The 19,825-nt window shown below is 41.6% G+C and overlaps 1 protein-coding gene across 1 annotated transcript in view; it reads right to left on the minus strand.

The window, feature by feature from the left end:
* Positions 1-19,825, minus strand: part of LOC137283893 (DNA-dependent protein kinase catalytic subunit-like) — a 100,589-nt gene that overhangs the window by 42,537 nt on the left and 38,227 nt on the right. The window contains exons 33-57 of the mRNA XM_067815568.1: positions 18,847-19,034; positions 18,036-18,180; positions 17,839-17,917; positions 17,568-17,690; positions 17,123-17,217; positions 16,098-16,275; positions 14,063-14,170; positions 13,447-13,694; positions 12,895-13,030; positions 12,464-12,556; positions 12,296-12,360; positions 11,493-11,595; positions 9,365-9,492; positions 8,549-8,756; positions 7,918-8,093; positions 7,426-7,594; positions 6,116-6,181; positions 5,270-5,458; positions 4,358-4,429; positions 3,784-3,918; positions 3,560-3,679; positions 2,733-2,876; positions 1,439-1,590; positions 1,005-1,136; positions 471-704 (exon numbers count right to left, since the gene is read on the minus strand). Of these exons, the coding sequence (XP_067671669.1) occupies positions 471-704; positions 1,005-1,136; positions 1,439-1,590; positions 2,733-2,876; positions 3,560-3,679; positions 3,784-3,918; positions 4,358-4,429; positions 5,270-5,458; positions 6,116-6,181; positions 7,426-7,594; positions 7,918-8,093; positions 8,549-8,756; positions 9,365-9,492; positions 11,493-11,595; positions 12,296-12,360; positions 12,464-12,556; positions 12,895-13,030; positions 13,447-13,694; positions 14,063-14,170; positions 16,098-16,275; positions 17,123-17,217; positions 17,568-17,690; positions 17,839-17,917; positions 18,036-18,180; positions 18,847-19,034 (3,486 nt within the window). The remainder of the gene's footprint in view (positions 1-470; positions 705-1,004; positions 1,137-1,438; positions 1,591-2,732; positions 2,877-3,559; positions 3,680-3,783; positions 3,919-4,357; positions 4,430-5,269; positions 5,459-6,115; positions 6,182-7,425; positions 7,595-7,917; positions 8,094-8,548; positions 8,757-9,364; positions 9,493-11,492; positions 11,596-12,295; positions 12,361-12,463; positions 12,557-12,894; positions 13,031-13,446; positions 13,695-14,062; positions 14,171-16,097; positions 16,276-17,122; positions 17,218-17,567; positions 17,691-17,838; positions 17,918-18,035; positions 18,181-18,846; positions 19,035-19,825) is intronic.

Consider the following 19,825-nt stretch of genomic DNA (forward strand, 5'->3'; position numbering starts at 1 on the left):
ACAAATAGTTGCTGAAAACAAAACAAATAAGAGAATGTTGTTTTAGGCCAAAATAATCATGACAGCTTAGCCGTGATTGTCTCCTTTATGTGAAATTCCTTGATATTAAGCTTGAGACATTTACAAATTCTTACACCAAGAACTCCCTGTCTGTTAAGGTTTACAGTTGACCTGTTCGATTCTAAAACCACTGCAAGAGCTGAGATGGGGGTAATGTTTGAAGGTTTACAAGTGATCTGTTTGTCACTGCACGAGCTGCCTACCTGCTATCAATGGCAGAGTATCTTTGAAGGTTTACAAGTTATCTGTTTGTCACTGCAAGAGCTGTCTACCTGCTATCAATGGTGGAGTGTTTTTGAAGGTTTACAAGTGATCTGTTTGTCACTGCAAGAGCTGTCTGCCTGCTATTGATGGTAGAGTATGTTTGAAGGTTTGTGAGTGATCTGTTTGTCACTGCAAAAGCGGTCTACCTGGTAGCAATGGCAGGGTAGTGCCTCTGCATATGGTGGACACAGACAATGAAGTTGTCTGGCTTGCCCTGCTGTATGGAGGACATGAAGTGAACCACGTGGTCATGGAAGGAGCCCTCTGTCTGTTTCTCCTTGTCAGCCAGGTACTTGAAGATCATTCCCACAACTTCTGCCGCAGATGCATATGTCGCCTTGTAATGGTTGCCCATCGCATTAACAACAGCACTAAAATATCTGAAAAACGAAAAATACAAACCAAAATGAAAACAATCAGAAAAATATCTGGTATGTCAAGAAAATTTCCAGAGGGTAAGTTTAGTCTATGACACTTTTAGTAATATTCCCACTATAACATGGCGCTGGACAGCAGAAATGGCTTCACACATTGAAATGATGTGGGGAATCAAACATGAATCTGTGGTGTGATGAGCAAACGCCTTAACCACTAAGCTGCCGCACCATCCTCCCATGGGAGAAGGTCATCAATCAAAGAGGCTTCAAAAATAAAGAAAGAATACAGAACAACAGACTCACTTGTCTCTGTCTACAGGAGCAGACGGCCCGTATGGTGAGAACTGACAGGCCATGACAACTCCAAGCACCTGAATCCCAGTCAAGCTGTCCTTGGACTTTGGATCAGACGTCTTCAGCTGCTTGTATATAACACTGAAACAGTGAGTGAAAGAGACAGTGAATATTTCTGTGTTTTCAGCATAATGACGTCAGGGACACAAAATACAGGATTACTGTCCCTTAGCAAAACAAAACATATCCCAACTTGTTTGACTTAAAGTCAGACATCTTCATGTGCTGGTGTAACATACAAAATAAACCTACTAAATCTTATTCTTCAATTTTTAATTTAATTATTATCATCACCAAGGAAAACATCCTAAGGAACATTCTAAGATAATAACACTAAAACAACAATGCAAGACAGTCATCAAAAACTACTGGCTGGAACTCACTGATAGGGAATGTCTACTCTGGTTTTCCAGCACTCCAGGAGGGTCTTCAGCAGGTCCAAGTTGTTCCTGAACACAAACCTGGTGTCATGGTGGATGTTGGCCATGAGGAACTCCACAAGGCGAGATGCCATAGCTTTCTCCTCTGCAGAATCCTTTCAAATAAAAACAGCTTCTATCAGCTAGTCTCTGAATATTTCAAACAGGTTTTGCCACAGAAACCTAATGCACTTGAAGGAAATGAAATCTGAAAACTAATGAGGATAATCCAAATTGTTGTATCAGTGCAACATGAGACCGTCAGCTGTTGTGTCAGTGCAATATGGGGCCTTTGTTCAGCTGTTGTGTCAGTGCAACATGGGGCCTTTGTTCAGCTGTTGTGTCAGTGCAACATGGGGCCTTTGTTCAGCTGTTGTGTCATTGCAACATGGGGCCTTTGTTCAGCTGTTGTGTCAGTGAAACATGGGGCCTTTGTCCAGCTGTTGTGTCATTGCAACATGGGGGCCTTTTTTCAGTTGTTGTGTCATTGCAACATGGAGCCTTTGTTCAGCTGTTGTGTCATTGCAACATGGGGCCTTTGTTCAGCTGTTGTGTCATTGCAACATGGGGGCCTTTGTTCAGCTGTTGTGTCATTGCAACATGGGGGCCTTTGTTCAGCTGTTGTGTCACTGAAACATGATGCCTTTGTTCAGTTGTTGTGTTATTGCAACATGGGGCTTTTATTCAGTTGTTGTGTCAGTGCAACATAGAGCCTTTGTTTAGTTGTTGTGTCAGTGAAACAAGGGGCCTTTGTTCAGTTGTTGTGTCAGTGGAACATGGGGCCTTTGTTTAGTTGTGTCAGTGTAACATGGGGCCTTTGTTCAGTTGTTGTGTCAGTGCAACACGGAGCCTTTGTTTAGTTGTTGTGTCAGTGGAACATGGGGCCTTTGTTTAGTTGTTGTGTCAGTGTAACATGGGGCCTTTGTTCAGCTGTTGTGTCAGTGCAACATGGAGCCTTTGTTTAGTTGTTGTGTCAGTGCAATATGGGGCCTTTGTTCAGCTGTTGTGTCTGTGCAACCTGGGACCTTTGTTTAGTTGTGTCTGTGCAACCTGGGGCCTTTGTTTAGTTGTTGTGTCTGTGCAACCTGGGGCCTTTGTTCAGCTGTTGTGTCTGTGCAACCTGGGGCCTTTGTTTAGTTGTTGTGTCTGTGCAACATGGGGTTTTTGTTCAGCTTAGTAAGGCCTTCCTCAGCTACATCTGTCATCTGTGAAAGGTGGTGTCCTTCTGATCTTAAGTAACAACAACATTTCAATGTACCTGAGGTATAGCTGTGGTGTGCCAAGACATCATGGTGACAACAAGGTCCACAATGAAGAAGTTGATGCCCCCAGATGTGACTGTGTCAGTGAAGAGGAACTGGCACAGAGGCCGCAGCCAGAACTTGGCGTATGGCTGGAACAGCTGGAACAGATACCCATATTACATGACCCAATTCCACAAGGTCGTTGAACCACAATTATTGTAAGTCTATGGTAAAGCATGGCAGTTACAATAACCTTACCCCTACAATCACCTTGTGGAACATACCCTTGAATATTTTAATTTCTTAATCATTGGGTACCTGGTGGTAAAAGTCATATGACTATTAACCATTTAGAGCTTCACAGGCAGCTTAGGTCATCAAGGGTACTAATGTCCATCTTGGCCATCAAAGTACGAGCTTAGAGTGTGTCCCTGAGGCAAATAAGTGGTCAGTCATTATCATTATTATCAATATAATACTGAGTTGGGATAATACCCAGGACCCCATTTCACAAAACTCTCGTAAGTCTAAGATCTCGTAACTTTTTTCATAGCATTCATACTCCCATTGGTACAGTATAGGAGGTATAAAGCTACGAGATAACTGATGAGATCTTTAGCTTCCGAGAGTCTCGCTAAAAGGGGCCCAGTAATGAGCCTGAAGTGATGCTCCTAGCTAAACTATGATTCAAACTAATGACTATGGATATGATTTTTCTGTACGTATACGGAATACAACACTACACTACAAACAGTGCTGCCACAGGGAATCATGCCCTCCGTTTCTTTACATATTTTTCTGTTTAGGGCGACAACTGACAAGTTCAAAGAAGTTGCCTTACATCTGCTGTGTTGATGATCAGCTTAGCTATGAAGAGCTTGATATTACTGTGCACCGTGGCCTTCATCATCTTGTTGTGGAGGTAAATCATCCATGATGGCATCTCTTTGGGCAAAGTACCCTAAAACAAGACATGACTTCTTGTGAGTCTTGTGATTCAAAACTACATGCATAACCATCTGCTTAATATCTGATGCAATATACTTGTGCCGGTTCAGCACCTACCTGAGCTACTGGCGGTGTGATCTCTGCCCTCTGCATGTGCCTCAGCAAGGCAATGACACTTGCCATACACTCGTGCTTGTTTAGTTCATCCATCTCCAGCTCCACGTAGTCGTCCTCAACAGTCACATTCCCTTCCTGAAACACCATGTGCAGTGCAATCATTCTTTCTCACTTGATGGGGACCTGCTTAAGACATTAGCATCTTAAGGGACTAAGTGAATCTAGTTTTATGCAGCAGTCGCCAATATTCCAGCTATAACAGTCTGTAAGCAATTGAGTCAGGACGACACAATCCTGTGATCAATAACATGAACATCGATCTACAGAATTTGGGGCACAAAACGTGTCAACCAAGTCAGCGAGTCTTACAACTCGATCACATTAGTCACCTCTTTCAATAAGCATGGGTTGTTGAAGATCAATTCTAACCTAGATCTTCACAAGTCCTATCATCTAGAACATCAGAGAATTACATCTTTTTCCAGAGATCCTAACAACTCCCATTTTACTTAAACTAATGTAACTTCATGATAAATGCAGACTGAGAGGAACTTGTCATGATAATCACGCTTACCTCCTCAACGTCAGTGTAGCTGGCCTTCCTCTTGACCTGACCTCTGCCCCTTGACCTTTCCCCTGTCATGCTCTACAGGAGCAAGGATATAGCACATCATTATCATTTCATGCAATTTACATTTGCTCAGTTGATTTAATATGTCATCGCATTGTGGATTATTGGAACAATCAAGTCACCTTTATTCTTTTCTCGCTAACTGCATGCAAGAAACTAGAAACATGAGAGGGAGAGTAAACACGGCTGACCAAAAACATATAAAGTCAAGTGTCATTATTCGGACATCATGTATTGCACAGAAAATTGTCAGTTTAACAAGGATGTCGGACAAAGTAAATGAGACTAAATTACGTTTATTCTATTTTTTACCAATAATGGCGTTGGATAAAGCCAGTTGTCGGATAACTGGATGTCGGATTAATGAGACCTGATTACATATACATCTTGTTGGCTTATGACATGATTTTTTGTAAACTAGAGTGCAGTAATTGAGAAAGTCATGTCATAAAACAATGTGAGTGAGAGTGACAAAACTGGTCCCATTCTATTTAAAGGTAACAATGTCATCTCTACAATCCGGCATGTTGTCTAAACTGGATTCTTTCTTCAGACCAGATGAGTGCTGGTGTAGCCAGCTTCTACTGTAATAGAATGGGAGGGAGAGAAAACTTGCCTGTATAAGGTAAGGAGTTTACATGTGGAGGACAGTCAGAAAACTTGCCTGTGTAAGGTAAGGAGTTTACATGTAGAGGACATTTAGAAAACTTGCCTGTGTAAGGTAAGGAGTTTACATGTAGAAGACAGTTAGAAAACTTGCCTGTGTAAGGTAAGCAGTTTACATGTAGAAGACAGTTAGAAAACTTGCCTGTGTAAGGTAAGGAGTTTACATGTAGAGGACAGTTAGAAACTTGCCTGAGCTGATCCAGACATGGAGAAATCATACTGGCTGACATCTTCACCGAGGCTGCTGTCAGCCAGGTACTGAGATGCCAGGTGGTACGAGGAGCCGTACGTGATGCTTGTGTCGTCTCCCTCGTCAGCACGCTTCTCCTTGACTTCTTTACGGATTGACACAAACTTTTTCTTCCTTTCAAGTGGGTTCTGCAAGAAAATAAAGAAAGTGAAAACAAACATTCAGATAAACTTGATATGAACAGACAACTGCTTCTTACTGAAGGTAGCCAGAATACTGATACCAAATATCATACTTCTTTATCATGAATCATCCTCTATCAGTGTTACATCAGTTTCATTAGGCTGAAAGGGTTACTTCCAAGTGTTTGAAAGCTTGGTATGCATGGTCCATCCCTGCCATTGTCTAACAGAATCCCTGGGCCAACCTCATGCCTTAGTCCAACTGTACCCCACCCTTGGCTCCATCCGTGCCATTGTCCAACTCTATCCCACCTCAGGGCCAACCCCTGCCATTGTCCAACTATATCCCACCCCTGGGCCAACCTCATGCCTTAGTCCAACTGTACCCCACCAGAGGCTCCATCCGTGCCATTGTCCAACTATACCCCACCCCTGGGCCCACCTTATGCCTTAGTCCAACTGTACCCCACCCCAGGCTCCATCTGTGCCATTGTCCAACTGTACCCCACCCCAGGGTCCACCCCCTGCCATTGTCCACCTATACCCACACCCCAGGCTCAAACCCTGCCATTGTACAACTATACTCCCATCCCAAGGTCTCCCTGTAGACATTGTCTAAGGGTGTGTTCCGAGACGAGGAGACGAGAGGTTTAAGCCACTTACCTGCAGCTCCACAGTGAATTCGTATGTCCTCTCCTTGTCCACAATGTTGTCCAGCAGGAACTGACCCTACAACATCGTCACAAACAGTTACTGTCACACAACCTATAGTAGTAGAGACCAGTGCCATTCTACAGACACACCCATTGTATGAAGATAGCGTTGTGTATAATGTCTCTTCTACAGAGCTATTGTCACAATACAATCAGTTGAAACAAAACGGCAAGCCAGTGACTTTGGTTCTTGAATCACACTGTGCAGTTTTATGTTTTGTGCTAACCAAGTGTGAGAACAATTGGCCGAGCATGATTCAAATCAAATTGACATCAGTCAGTCCCTCCTGGATTCTGCAGCAAACTTTTAAGAACTCCGTGGCAAATTTAAGCAAATTCTTCGCCCCACTTTTCAACATTCTGCAAAACATTCTGTGGCTAAAACATTTAGAAACAACAATAAAAACATTAAACAGACCTTCATAGTCTAATTCTTAAAAACAGATATAAAGTTATGTCAACAGTACACATCACACCTTGAGTGACAAAGCACCCACACCTTTTTCTGTGTTTGAGAATTAAACACTCACTGAAAGTTATTTCTCTCCTCTCAGTTGTAACATCTGGTTTCATACAGACAATTTTATACCTAAACGTAAAAATCTGAAATAATTTTAATTTTCAAAATGATCGATTAGGACAATGTAATTGCAGTGTCAAATTCATCTAATATTATTTGAAAAATGCCTAAAACTTGCTTTAGTAATGAAGTATCTTTAATCATGATTATTTTGAAAATGTTGTCACAATATATACGTCCGTCCTTTTTATGTGTAACCAACCCTGCTTTTGACATTAGCTCTACTTTTTGTTTCAGCTGAGAGTCAGTCTTCACTCAGTTTATATAATGAGCAAATTCTGCACTGATTCTGCACGCAAATGCATTTTTGCGGACCAGACGTTTTTCTGCATGACAAGGTAAATTCCACGATTTTTTCTGCAGCCGCGGAATCGCGTAATCCAGGAGGGACTGATCATTAGTGAACCCTACCTGCAATGACATGATGCCAAAAAGACTTGAATCACATATACTGTAAGGGTGAAAATCACCTTACGTGTTGTGGCAACAGACAATTATAATAACTGGGATGAATTGGGCCTGTATTGCGTACTCCCACTGCCCACCCCCCGAACATATATGTGCACCATCATCTTCTCCCAACTCCTGGATATGCCACTGTTTGTAGGACAAACCAACAGCTTACCAATGCCCTGTGTTTCTTTATTATTCTCATTGTTCCAAGCCATATTGATACTAACCTTTGCTTCATCATCATTGAACAGGAATCCCTTGAAGAACTTGGCATCTGACTGTGTGCGGGAGATGACGGCTATCATCAGGTTGTAAGCTGCACAGTGATACAGGCGACGCTGTTCCATCAAGATGGTTTCACCTCTCACATCTTCACTCTTGGCTTCCTGAGCAGTTCTGACACAAAATAACACAGAGTAAGGTTGACTATAAGCAATCAAGGAGCCCAGACACCAGACACCATGTAGCTGACTTGTAAATCTAGGAACAATTCACACCATTAACAAACGTCTCAGTTCACCCAGCTGTTCACCCGCCATGGCCATGAGCAGGCAATGTGCACAGATATCAGCCACATATGATGCTATAACTATAACAAGATATCAGTGATCCTGAACACCCACACCCTAAAGTGGCATAATGAACGGTCACAAGGATATAACTTTGTTACAATGACCAGTGCGATCTGCAAACAAACCTTGGTTTCTATGGCAACCTACTTGATAATTTTCTGTGTAAGCTCTTTGCCAGTTGTGGCATTTCCTGAGCAGAACTTGTCATTGATGATGGAGTTCTTGGTGTTGATCTCATCCTTGGACATGCGTGAGTACAGAATCTCCAGCAAGTGGAAGCAGCACTGCTTGCTGGTCAGCTGGGTCTCCATCTCCGCTGTAGTCTGTGTGGTAGAGTGAAAGATTTATCGGTTGGTTGTTAAAGACTGCACTCAGCAATATTCCAGCTATATGGGCAAGTTCCACGAATAATCGAATCTGGACCAAACAATCCAGTGATCGCCATTATGAGCATCGACCTACACAACTAGGATTCAATGGTATGTGTCAACCAAGCCAGTGAGTCTGCAATTGATTTTGTCAGTCGCCTCTTACGACAAGCATGGATTGCTGAAGACCAATTCTACGCCCGATCTTCACAGGTCTATAGATACATCTGTGTTTCAAGTTTTATACAGATAATTAATAACAATATACATAAAAAATAACTGTCCTTACTTCCAACTGCCTCAGTATCAAACTGAATACAAAACTTGTAATAGCAATAATAAAAGCATGTATCACCTTACAACACTTCACATTGTCTCAGCTCCACCAGAAGTACGATATCCACACTCACCTTGATCAACTTTGCCTCAACTACTTTCATAATCTCTCCAATGTGATCCAGGTAGAACTCTATAAGGGCAGACTTCTGGCATAACCGCAACATTGGCAGACACACACGCTCGATGGTCGCACGGCGAATATCGTTGGGGAAACTTCCTTCCTTCTGAAAGATCCTGAGTGGCACATCCAGGACCACCTTCTGCTTGTCCCCTGGCAACCTGCCACAACATTTAGAAGTTGGTAGAGAAACATTAGACAGTTGATAGCAATGCACAACTTCATTATTAGTTACATATGACGTTTCTGCTCTAATACTTGCCACTTCATTAGGTAAATGACGACAGAGCAAATATTAGTCCAGAAACATCTTCTGTAAATAATAATGAAGTTGCACATCCATATCAAGTATCTTGTATTAAGTCAGGGGATACGTAAACCCTGTGTTGACCAAGTTGCTATCACAGTCATCCAAGTCATTACTCATTACAAATTGTCCTACACTTTCAAAATGTTTCTTGGATTCCTTAACTATGTACTTAGGACGTAAAGATGAAACCTATTCTCACTGCAGCTCACCTTGATATGTTTTGTTTGATTTTTTTAATGCCATACTCAGCAATATTCCAGCTATATTGCAGCACGTTTTATTTCCATCCCATTTTTAACTATTCCATAGATAAAAATAGACTGCAGTTAGGTAGACTGAAAAATAAAAAGACTGGCAAAACCGTCTTTTTGTAGTCTAAAGAATGTCCAAACCGACTCTCATCTTGTACTCAGAACGGAAGACACTTGGAAGTGAATTCCTGAAGTAGAGTTTTCTCACCGTTTGATGAACCTGATGAGGGTGGCCTGTATTTCTTCCTCATGTGCGTGCTGACTCTCCCGGCAGAAGATGCTGATTATCAACTCAAGCAGCAATGGACTCCCAGACAGCTCTAGGCCAACCAGAAGCTGAAAATTTGCAGTCAGAGAGATACAACCCAACAAAGAGAAATACCTGATCATAGAGATGCACCTGGACAATGAGAAAACCTGGGCAATAAGATATACCTGGACAATGAGATATACCTGGACAATGAGATATACCTGGACAATAAGATATACCTGGTCAATGAGAAAACCTGGGCAGTAAGATATACCTGGACAATGAGATATACCTGGACAATGAGATATACCTGGACAATAAGATATACCTGGACAATGAGATATACCTGGACAATAAGATATACCTGGACAATGAGATATACCTGGACAATGAGATATACCTGGACAATGAGATATACCTGGACAATAAGATATACCTGGACAATGAGATATACCTGGACAATGAGATACTCCTGGATATTGAGATACACCTGTACACTGTGATCACTTGGACAGTGTGACATACAATGAGATACCACTAGCCAAAATAAACTGCAAATTAGGCATGGTAGACAGTATGCATGTTGGATACAGACTTTTACTGAAGTCAGTCAAAAGCAATCATATTGTTTGAAGAAACATTTTAAGATGTTCACAAAACTACTAGTAAATAGAAGCCCTGATACCTTAGCGACAAAGCTGTGATATGGCACTTCTGATGTTTATAAGCCTGGGCTTGAAGCATAGCCTCTCGAAACACAAAAATTATAAGGAAAACCCAAATCAAGGTAAGGATAACCTCTCTACAACACTTAAACAATTAGGACAACACACATCAAGGTAAGAATAGCCTCTCCTACAATACTTAAACCATTAGGACAACTCACATCAAGGTAAGAATAGCCTCTACTACAACACTTAAACAATTAGGACAACTCACATCAAGGAAAGCATAGCCTCTACTACAACACTTAAACTATTAGGACAATTCACATCAAGGTAAGCATAGCCTCTACTACAACACTTAAACCATTAGGACAACTCACATCAAGGTAAGAATAGCCTCTACTACATCACTTAAACCATTAGGACAACTCACATCAAGGTAAGAATAGCCTCTACTACAACACTTAAACCATTAGGACAACTCACATCAAGGTAAGAATAGCCTCTACTACAACACTTAAACCCTTAGGACAACTCACATCAAGGAAAGCATAGCCTCTACTATAACACTTAAACAATTAGGACAACTCACATCAAGGAAAGCATAGCCTCTACTATAACACTTAAACAATTAGGACAATTCACATCAAGGTAAGAATAGCCTCTCCTACAACACTTAAACTATTAGGACAACTCACATCAAAGCAAGAATAGCCTCTACTACATCACTTAAACAATTAGGACAACTCACATCAAGGTAAGAATAGCCTCTACTACAACACTTAAACCATTAGGACAACTCACATCAAGGTAAGAATAGCCTCTACTACATCACTTAAACAATTAGGACAACTCACATCAAGGTAAGCATAGCCTCTACTACAACACTTAAACCATTAGGACAACTCACATCAAGGTAAGAATAGCCTCTACTACATCACTTAAACAATTAGGACAACTCACATCAAGGTAAGCATAGCCTCTCCTACAACACTTAAACCATTAGGACCACTCACATCAAAGCAAGAATAGTCTCTCCTACAACACTTAAACCATTAGGATAACCAGTGCCAAGGTAAGAATAGTCTCTCTATAACCCTTCAAGTATAAGGGTAACCATCACCATTGTGTCCTTGCACAAAGCAATTTTAGCGCTATGATAATTGTAACTTCCATACTTTAACATGGACTTATGATAGTCTTAGTGCTGAGATTCTTTTACGCAGGTGGAACCAGGTATGATACGGTTTTAAGACTTTTACAAGATATTCCCTGAAGAACTGACTGACATCTTCTCTCTCCCTCTCACACACACACACAGACATAACACACACAGACACAGATAGACAGACAGACACAGACACAGATAGACACACACAAACACACACACACACCACACCGCATGTGTCACACTCTCCTACCTTGTCTATGGATACAATGTAGTCATTGTATTTTGGACTCCCCTTTGCAAACTCAGAACTCTTCAAAGGAAAATGGTCAGCCACAAATCTGTCCAGGCTCTTCCTGAAATGTTTCACATTTTCAATGAGTGAGTGAGTGAGTGAGTGAGTGAGTGGGTGGGTGAGTGGGTGAGTGAGTGAGTGAGCACAAAAACAATATTTGTGTAATATTGTCTCAACTAAAAGGAAGAAATTCCAATTCATGCAGGTAGCAGATGTGTTTTCTCTTTGTGGCACCTCCATGTGATAGTTTGGTGTTGACAGACCAAGATACATGAGGCAGAATGCAAGATTTGAACCCAAGATCACTGGTAAGACAGACCAAGGCAAACTTGCACACTACATGTTCCACACTTCTTTGCCAACACTTATCAGTGGCATCAAACACAGAGGTAAGAAAATTAAACAACCTCATCCGAATTCTACAATTTTTGAATGTGTCATTCTTAAAACATATTTCTGCTGACTATGCATAACTAGCCTTAAACATTGTACTGACCAGACAGGCTTCACTAAACTTTTGTTTGTATGTCTGTTTTACAGATTTCTCAGCAATATTCCAGCTTTACAAAAACAGCCTGTCAACAGTCTGGACCAGGCAATCCAGTGATTGATGTAGTGAGCACAGATCACCTTAGTTGAGGTATAATGAGACACTGAGTGAAGGTCCATCTCATGACCTCTGACAACCAGCACCAGTTGCCTGATATAGATTTAACCCAAGATGGTTGACTAAGTGCCTTATCTGAAAAACACTCACTTACTTGAGGTTAGATATGTGGGGTTCACCAACTACAGAGAAGAATGGAAGCAAATCCAACACACGATTCTGAAAACAAAGATAACGTACAAATATATGTCTTTCTCTTATTGACAATATTTTGTTTCTTGGACACTTCAGTTTATTATGAATTATGCCGTCGTGCCATTACCTTGAAGGCCAGATTGGTTCTGCTGTCTGTCAGCATAGTCACATACATTTCAAACAAGGTGGCGTAAGCTGGGTGTGACGTATCAGAGGCCAGCTGAAACAGGCAACATACAGAGGGAAGAACAGTCACCAAATGAAAGTTGGAATAAACACCTTGATTCTGTTTTTAGGACAGGACAAGATGCAGAAACTGGGACTTGAAGGATGAATATTTATTGATGATGATGTCAGTCATTGCCTGCACATGCTGTGCTTGTATCATATCTTGTAATGAAATTACATTAGAAGTATGATTTGGAGTTACCTCCCTTTGACATGCATGCAAGCGAACACATTAACCACTAGGCTACACCGTGGTCCCCTGAGGGATTGTAGCATTCTGTATGTATCGGTGAGCCATGTCACTAAGCCAAGTGTCATGCACAGACTCACTTTACTGTCCACCTGCAGCATCTTGGTCAATAGCATGATGACCACCTCCTGCTGATCAGCGGTGTCCTTGTTGAACACCCACGTCCGGAAACACTCCCACTGCATCAGGATGGCAGACAGCACGCGGTCACCCTCCCTTGAACACAAAGATAACTCTCAAGACCAGGATTTAATGCTGTGAAAGAGGGACAAGGCTGACATTCACGGGGGGACATGGGTGCCCTTGTCATTTCAGCTGCTGTTATTCATCTTGTAGAATGTCAGAAACCTACAACTGCAAGTTTGCTTCAAGTATCTTTCCAGGTTTGTCAGCATGATACCTATGCTTGTTGGTTCAACAATGTGACGGTTATTTGAGACCAGTTTGTGTTTTGCAAATTTTATAAATTTTTATTGGCTTCGCATTGACCTTTCATAGTGTGTCATACAGAAGAGAACCTAGCTGTGTCATAATTATTCACTACCTTATATTAGTAGGCCAGCTTAGCCAAATGATGGTAGTGGCCTAGTCAATCATTTTCCCAAAACTGACCTTAACAAAAGACAACCTACTTTTTGCGGAGTGTCCTGTCCTTGACCACGTGATCCACCATGCTGACCAAGAGACTGCTCACTCTGCGAGGATCAGTTGCTGCATGCTTGGCCAGGAGACCCAGTATCTGTTCTGCTTTCTCAGCCAAGTGGGCGCTGATGGGTGTTTTGAACATTGTGAAAAACAGGTCCCCATGACTCTGCTCCAAACCTTGGCTAAGTCCCAGCACAAACTTGCTCTCCAGGAGTGATTCAACCAGACTGTCATCCTGTGGGATGTCAATTTAGTATACATACATCTGCAGGAAAGATTGGAGTACAGTTCAGTGAATCCTTCACATCAAAATCATATGTACTTCAAAACCTCAAAGCTGGTACTCCAAACTGAAATGGAATGATTTCACTACTGACATGGGGCTCCCTTCATGAAGCAACCTTTGCTAAGGCTAACCTTAACTCGCATTATTTAACATTGTATAAATGTTTCCTTAGTGACTTACATTTACCTTAGTGCTTTGTGAAAGGTGGTCCTGGCCAACTGAAGGAGAGATCCAGAAGTCACAACACTTACCAGCTGATGCTGACTGGAAGGCCAGTTGAAGGAGAGATGTAGCCAGGGAGAAGTCATCACACTTACCGGCAAACCCAGCTGGAAGGCCAGTTGAAGGAGAGATCTAGCCAGGGAGAGTGCTGTCGGTGTGAGGCTGACAGATGAGTTATGGCTGCCTGTCTTCTGTATGACTCCCTACAAAACACATATGACTGATAACAAACAGAACAGAACAGGCATGTTTAAGTCCACCAACTGATGATTAACATGTTTTATGCAACAAAACTATGGCCAGGTCAACAAATATACATATGGAAATTAATTAAGCAACACCAAATTCAAAGACACATAAAAACTTAACAAAGTTTAACGAAGTAATTTTGATGATTGATTATTCAATTTTGATGTATTGACATACAGCATGAGCTTTTCATGGGTTGATATGACGCGCGTGAAGCTTGCACAGCGCACGTGCATTGCTTTAACCTCAACTTTCGAAAAATGCACTTTTTCCCTGGGGTGTTTACAAGCGCAGGTTGTCGATTGCATTCGGTTTTTCATTCATTTCAATGTCATGGCACGTAGGAAATTATCAGAGGCCACTCGTTGGCAAATAATCGGCATGAGGAATGCTGGTATGTCTCTAAGACAAATCGGGACTCAAATCGGACGACATCATTCCATAATTTCAAAACTTTTGAAAAAATACCGGGCCACTAATGAAGTTAAAGACCTGCCTAGACCAGGAAGACCCAGGAAGACCACAGTCCGGGAGGACACAGCTTTACTGAGACTTGTACGGCGCAGGTCCTTCGACTCGAGCTCTCGGTTGAGACAGGAGTGGCTTCCAGGGAGACCCATCTCGAACAGGACTGTTCGGAATCGTCTGAAAGCTGCAGGATACCGGGCAAGGAGGCCAATCAAGCGACCCAGACTGTCTCCAGCCCATAAGGCAGCCCGACTGGCCTGGTGTAATGACCGTTTGCACTGGAACATTGCCTCTTGGAGGAAGGTCCATTTCTCAGATGAGAGCCGGTTCTTGCTGCACATGGTGGACGGTCGTACTCGGGTCTGGAGGCAGAGGAACACAGCAATGGCTCCACGGAACATCCAGGAGACTGTGGCCTTTGGGGGAGGTTCCGTTATGGTATGGGGGTGCATTTCCATGAACTGCAAGTTGGATATCATTACCATCCGTGGCAACCTTAACGGTGTTCGTTACCAACAGGAGGTTCTTGACAGGGCTGTGGTACCTCATTTTGAGAACCATCCTCTGGCAACGAGACCCATATTTATGGACGACAATGCTAGACCTCACAGGGCGCATGCTGTAAATGATTTTTTGCGGCAAAATGCAATTGACAGAATTCCATGGCCTGCCATGAGCCCTGACCTCAACCCCATTGAACATTTGTGGGACTTTATTGGCCGTCGTGTGAGGCAGAGAGACCCACCAGTCCATAATCTCAACGAATTGACGGCTGCCCTGCATGAGGAGTGGAACAGGATCCCCCAGAATCAGATCCGGAGACTCATCCAAGGAATGAGGAGGCGTCTGGAATCGGTGGTGCGTGCGCAGGGAGGACACACTAGATATTGATGAAAGTCGGTGTGCAGACTCTCAGATGACTGTTCTTTCTTTCCATGTGACATTTGTGTTAATACACCTGACAACAACGTCTGTGGATGAATAGTAAATTGTGTCCATTTTTTCATGAATTTAAGACAGTTTTAAGAATTTGGATTTCGTTGCAATAAAGCAAAGTCTTGATACTTTTTCCCTTTAAGTTGTTTGTCAGAGATCGTCTGTTGAATAAAAAAGTGTCAAACTATATCAACCCGGCATATTTTGATTGTCAGAACACTTCAAAGTTGCTCCAATAGAAAAAATTGGGGTGTTGCTTGATTAATTTCCAGGTGTATATATTATGAAGGTAAACAAATCACGAGCATATTCACCTGATATATACTGAAAACCAAATGAATCACAAGTTCTGAAAAAATAAGATCTCATAAAAGTAAGCTTTCATGTTTATGTCTTCTATTTAAAATCTTGACAAAAAGCCAGAGTTGAGTTTCTTTTGCAATTCAGCATATCTAAACAAATCATGAACATATTCACCTGGTACACATTCTGCATGACCTTCTTGGCCAGTTTGTGTGCATCTCCGCCATGTTTGATTGCTTCCATCAGCAGGCCATGTTTATGTAGCTGCGTGTACCCAGCCACCAGTTGCTGGACACTCGTGTGGTCAACTCCAGCATCAGTGAACGACAGCGGCAACAACCCCACCACATCTCTACAACAACATACTTCACATCATTTGTCCACAAATACAGGCATGTCTAAGGCCTCAGCAAGACCCAAACTATTCCTGAGATGCCATATGAACTATTCCTTCAAACTATTCCTGAGATGCCATATGAACTATTCCTTCAAACTATTCCTGAGATGCCATATGAACTATTCCTTCAAACTATTCCTGAGATGCCATATGAACTATTCCTTCAAACTATTCCTGAGATGCCATATGAACTATTCCTTCAAACTATTCCTGACATGCCATATGAACTATTCCTTCAAACTATTACTAAGCATCAGATGTTTCAGAGACAAATGGTCATGACTTCAATCCCACATCACGCTCATGAAGATTTTCAACATCTCTCAGACGCTTGTGGACTTTACAGAAGCAGAAAATGTCTATGACCTTCAACATTCAGAAATATTATCCCACATCAAGATCTTGTTTGTAGTTTAACACCACACACAGCAATATCCCAGCTACATGGCAGTGGTCTGTAAACATTCAAGTCTGGAATGGACAATCCAGTGATCAGCAGTACAAACGTTGATCTACAGTCGGGATACATGACATGTGTCAACCAAGTCAGTGAGCCTGACCACCTGATCCTGTTACTTGTTTCTTATGACAAGTGTGGGATGCTGAGGATCAGTTTGGTCTTCCCTCATCAAGATTATATTCCTATAGGCACAACAGCTATATATTTGTGCCTTCAATAACTATGTCAGACACTCATATTTTCTCATTCCTGCCCTCTTTGAAGATCTTTTAATATGCAAATACAACAATTTCTAACATTTAAATGTACAGTGATGAATATTTCCCCGTGAAGACCACCAACCTGTCTCCCTTGAGTTGCTCCCCAAGGGTCAGCTTGAACTGTTTCAGGTGGTTGGGAGGGAGGAACTGCTTGAATACAACAAGCACCTGCTCCATCTGCAAGATCCATCATGTGTCATTTTTTCTTTGTACATCATTCTGTTACAACATGTCAAAACGATTTCATAATTTTCGTTCTTGAAAAAATATTGAATTCCTTAGCTTCTTCACTGCAATATGAGGATGCGACTTACATGTGGCAAATAGACTGACAGAATGATACACAAACACAAATTCAGATAAGCTGAATATTGGCAAAAAATAGAGAAAAATACATCACCTCTGAAAAATTAATATTAAAAAAACATTAAAAAACATTAGATAAACCCCAGTTCTTCAGTTTGAAATGATGCAGGCAAAATTCACCTGCCATAAGTGGAATCACTATGAACAACTGGACTACTTACCTCTTTTGGGAGTTTGTTCATGATTTCAATATCTCCCATATTAAAGCCGACTGAGCTGGGTTGGACTACACATCTACACAGCAGCGCCCACAAAGATTTGTTCAGCACTGACTCGGGGATTACCTGCAGTAAACACAACAATACAGGACATGGCTTAAATGTACCATACATCTACACAGCAGACACTTCAGTATACAAAGCAATGTTAATACAGCACAGCTGACAAATATTTCACATATCATCAATGACGGAACACTTGGTTATCCAGTACCTTGGCAGCGTGTTTGGCATGGGCTCCAAACATGACTGTCAGCAAGTTCCACACTCTGACCATCACTGTGCACTTTGCCCTGGAAAGCACAAAATATAAAATCAGTCAAAATAGTAAAATTATTATATTTGTGAGCAGCTATTTTATTCATAATGTCCTACTGAAAATGACTTCAGACATAGATGCATGTCCAGTACCTGTTGTAGTCGTCTGTTTCCCTAGGGGTGAAGAAATCTGCTGGGGACTGATGCTTGAACAGTTGAGAGGCTGCCTGGATGTCAGCCAGGGCCAGCTTCTCACAGAAGTACTGGATGCTGGAGAATACTTGACATCGGGATTTGCCTGAAACACACACAGTTGAAAGATCAGTCATGCTGAGTGAGGAGTGAGTGAGTTTGGTTTGCTTTTAGAAATATTCCATCAATTAACAACAGTAGACACCAGAAATAGGCTTCACACACTGCACCCCTGTTGGGTATCAAACCAGGTCCTCAGCATGATGACTGAACGGTTTAACCACTAGGCTACCCCACTGCCCTTCAGTCACATTGAACCATGAAGAAAGCTAAGTTAAGAATGGCAAACTATCATCACCAAGGAGGTATCTAATGCACTGATACCTGTGGTCTGTTAGATAACAATTTGAATCAGTCATTGTTTTGGAAGAAATAACCAAAATTCTAATCTCAGATATGGCATGGAGGAATACCTTTTAAAGTTAGAGACTGAAAATCATCTCATTTTATCACATTTGTTACAACTGACCGCAAGTAATTTCTTTTGAGAAACATCATCTTTTTACACTTGGATATGTAATCCTCCAGACCAGCAAACCTGCCACATCACAAGTCCTCTGTCTTGTTTTGAAAAAGGAATTTTTGACAAAAAGATAAAAAGTATTTTCTTTGTATTTCCCAAGTACTTTTTTCGGTACTTTTTTTTTACCAAGGACTTTTTTCCTACAATCTACACATATCTGAGACAAAGAAAGAAAGCTCATTAACACACCTCCGAACAATTCTTCTGGTGTAAGGAATCCTTCCCCGAAGACCCAGGTGTAGCAGTCGAGTGCAGCCAGAAGCATGTCAAACCAGCTGACAGCAGCTGAGACGGAGAATGTGTCCGTGATGTCCTCCATCAGAGGGCAGCTGGACAGACCCATCTTGCCATACTCTGCCTGATTGCCTCCCTCAAACCTTCATCAACACATGTTACAAGATACAACTACATCCTGCCCCATCTGGTAACACTGTATATCCCTCAGCTAGCGTATAACATGTATCACTTGCAGAATTCAGACCCTCATCTCACTGCAAACATTCCCAGGAAATCGATATCTCTCCTCTAACATACAATGTCTCACGTGCAAATGACTGTCTATGCCACTGAACAGCCCTTAAGCTGGTTTGGTGTTTAATGCCGCACTCAGCAATACTCTAGCTACAGTCAAAACAATGTTTAACTTCTTTGACTGGCTTTCTAGAAGTTGGGTAGATGAAGGATGACGACTATTTTATGGTTATACAACTTCTTCATTTTGTATTAGCAACGTTTCGACATAGATTCTAATGCCGTTGTCATGCAACGTATCACTTGCTTGACAATGTCATTAGAATCTATGTCAAAACGTTGCCAATACAAAATGAAGAAGCTGTATATCCATAAAAGAGTTCTCACTCATCATTTATACCCTGTTTATCAGGAAATTTTGGTAACACTCGGAAATCATCTAGATAGCGAGTCATCAGGTTAACTGGATCAAACAGGCAAACCGTACTGACAATGTACACTGAAAATATATTAATATATGTATATCAATAAATCAATAGTCAATAGTGAAAACAGTGGGTTCCAGGAATATGGGATCTGAGTATACAGGTTTCAAAATGTATATGGAGGTGTTCAGTAAATAATCTGGACTCAACAATCCTGTGATCAACACTGTGAGCATTGAACTACATAACTGGGATACTATGACACGTGTCAA

Source organism: Haliotis asinina, chromosome 5, assembly GCF_037392515.1.
Source record: "Haliotis asinina isolate JCU_RB_2024 chromosome 5, JCU_Hal_asi_v2, whole genome shotgun sequence".
NCBI lineage: Eukaryota > Metazoa > Mollusca > Gastropoda > Lepetellida > Haliotidae > Haliotis > Haliotis asinina.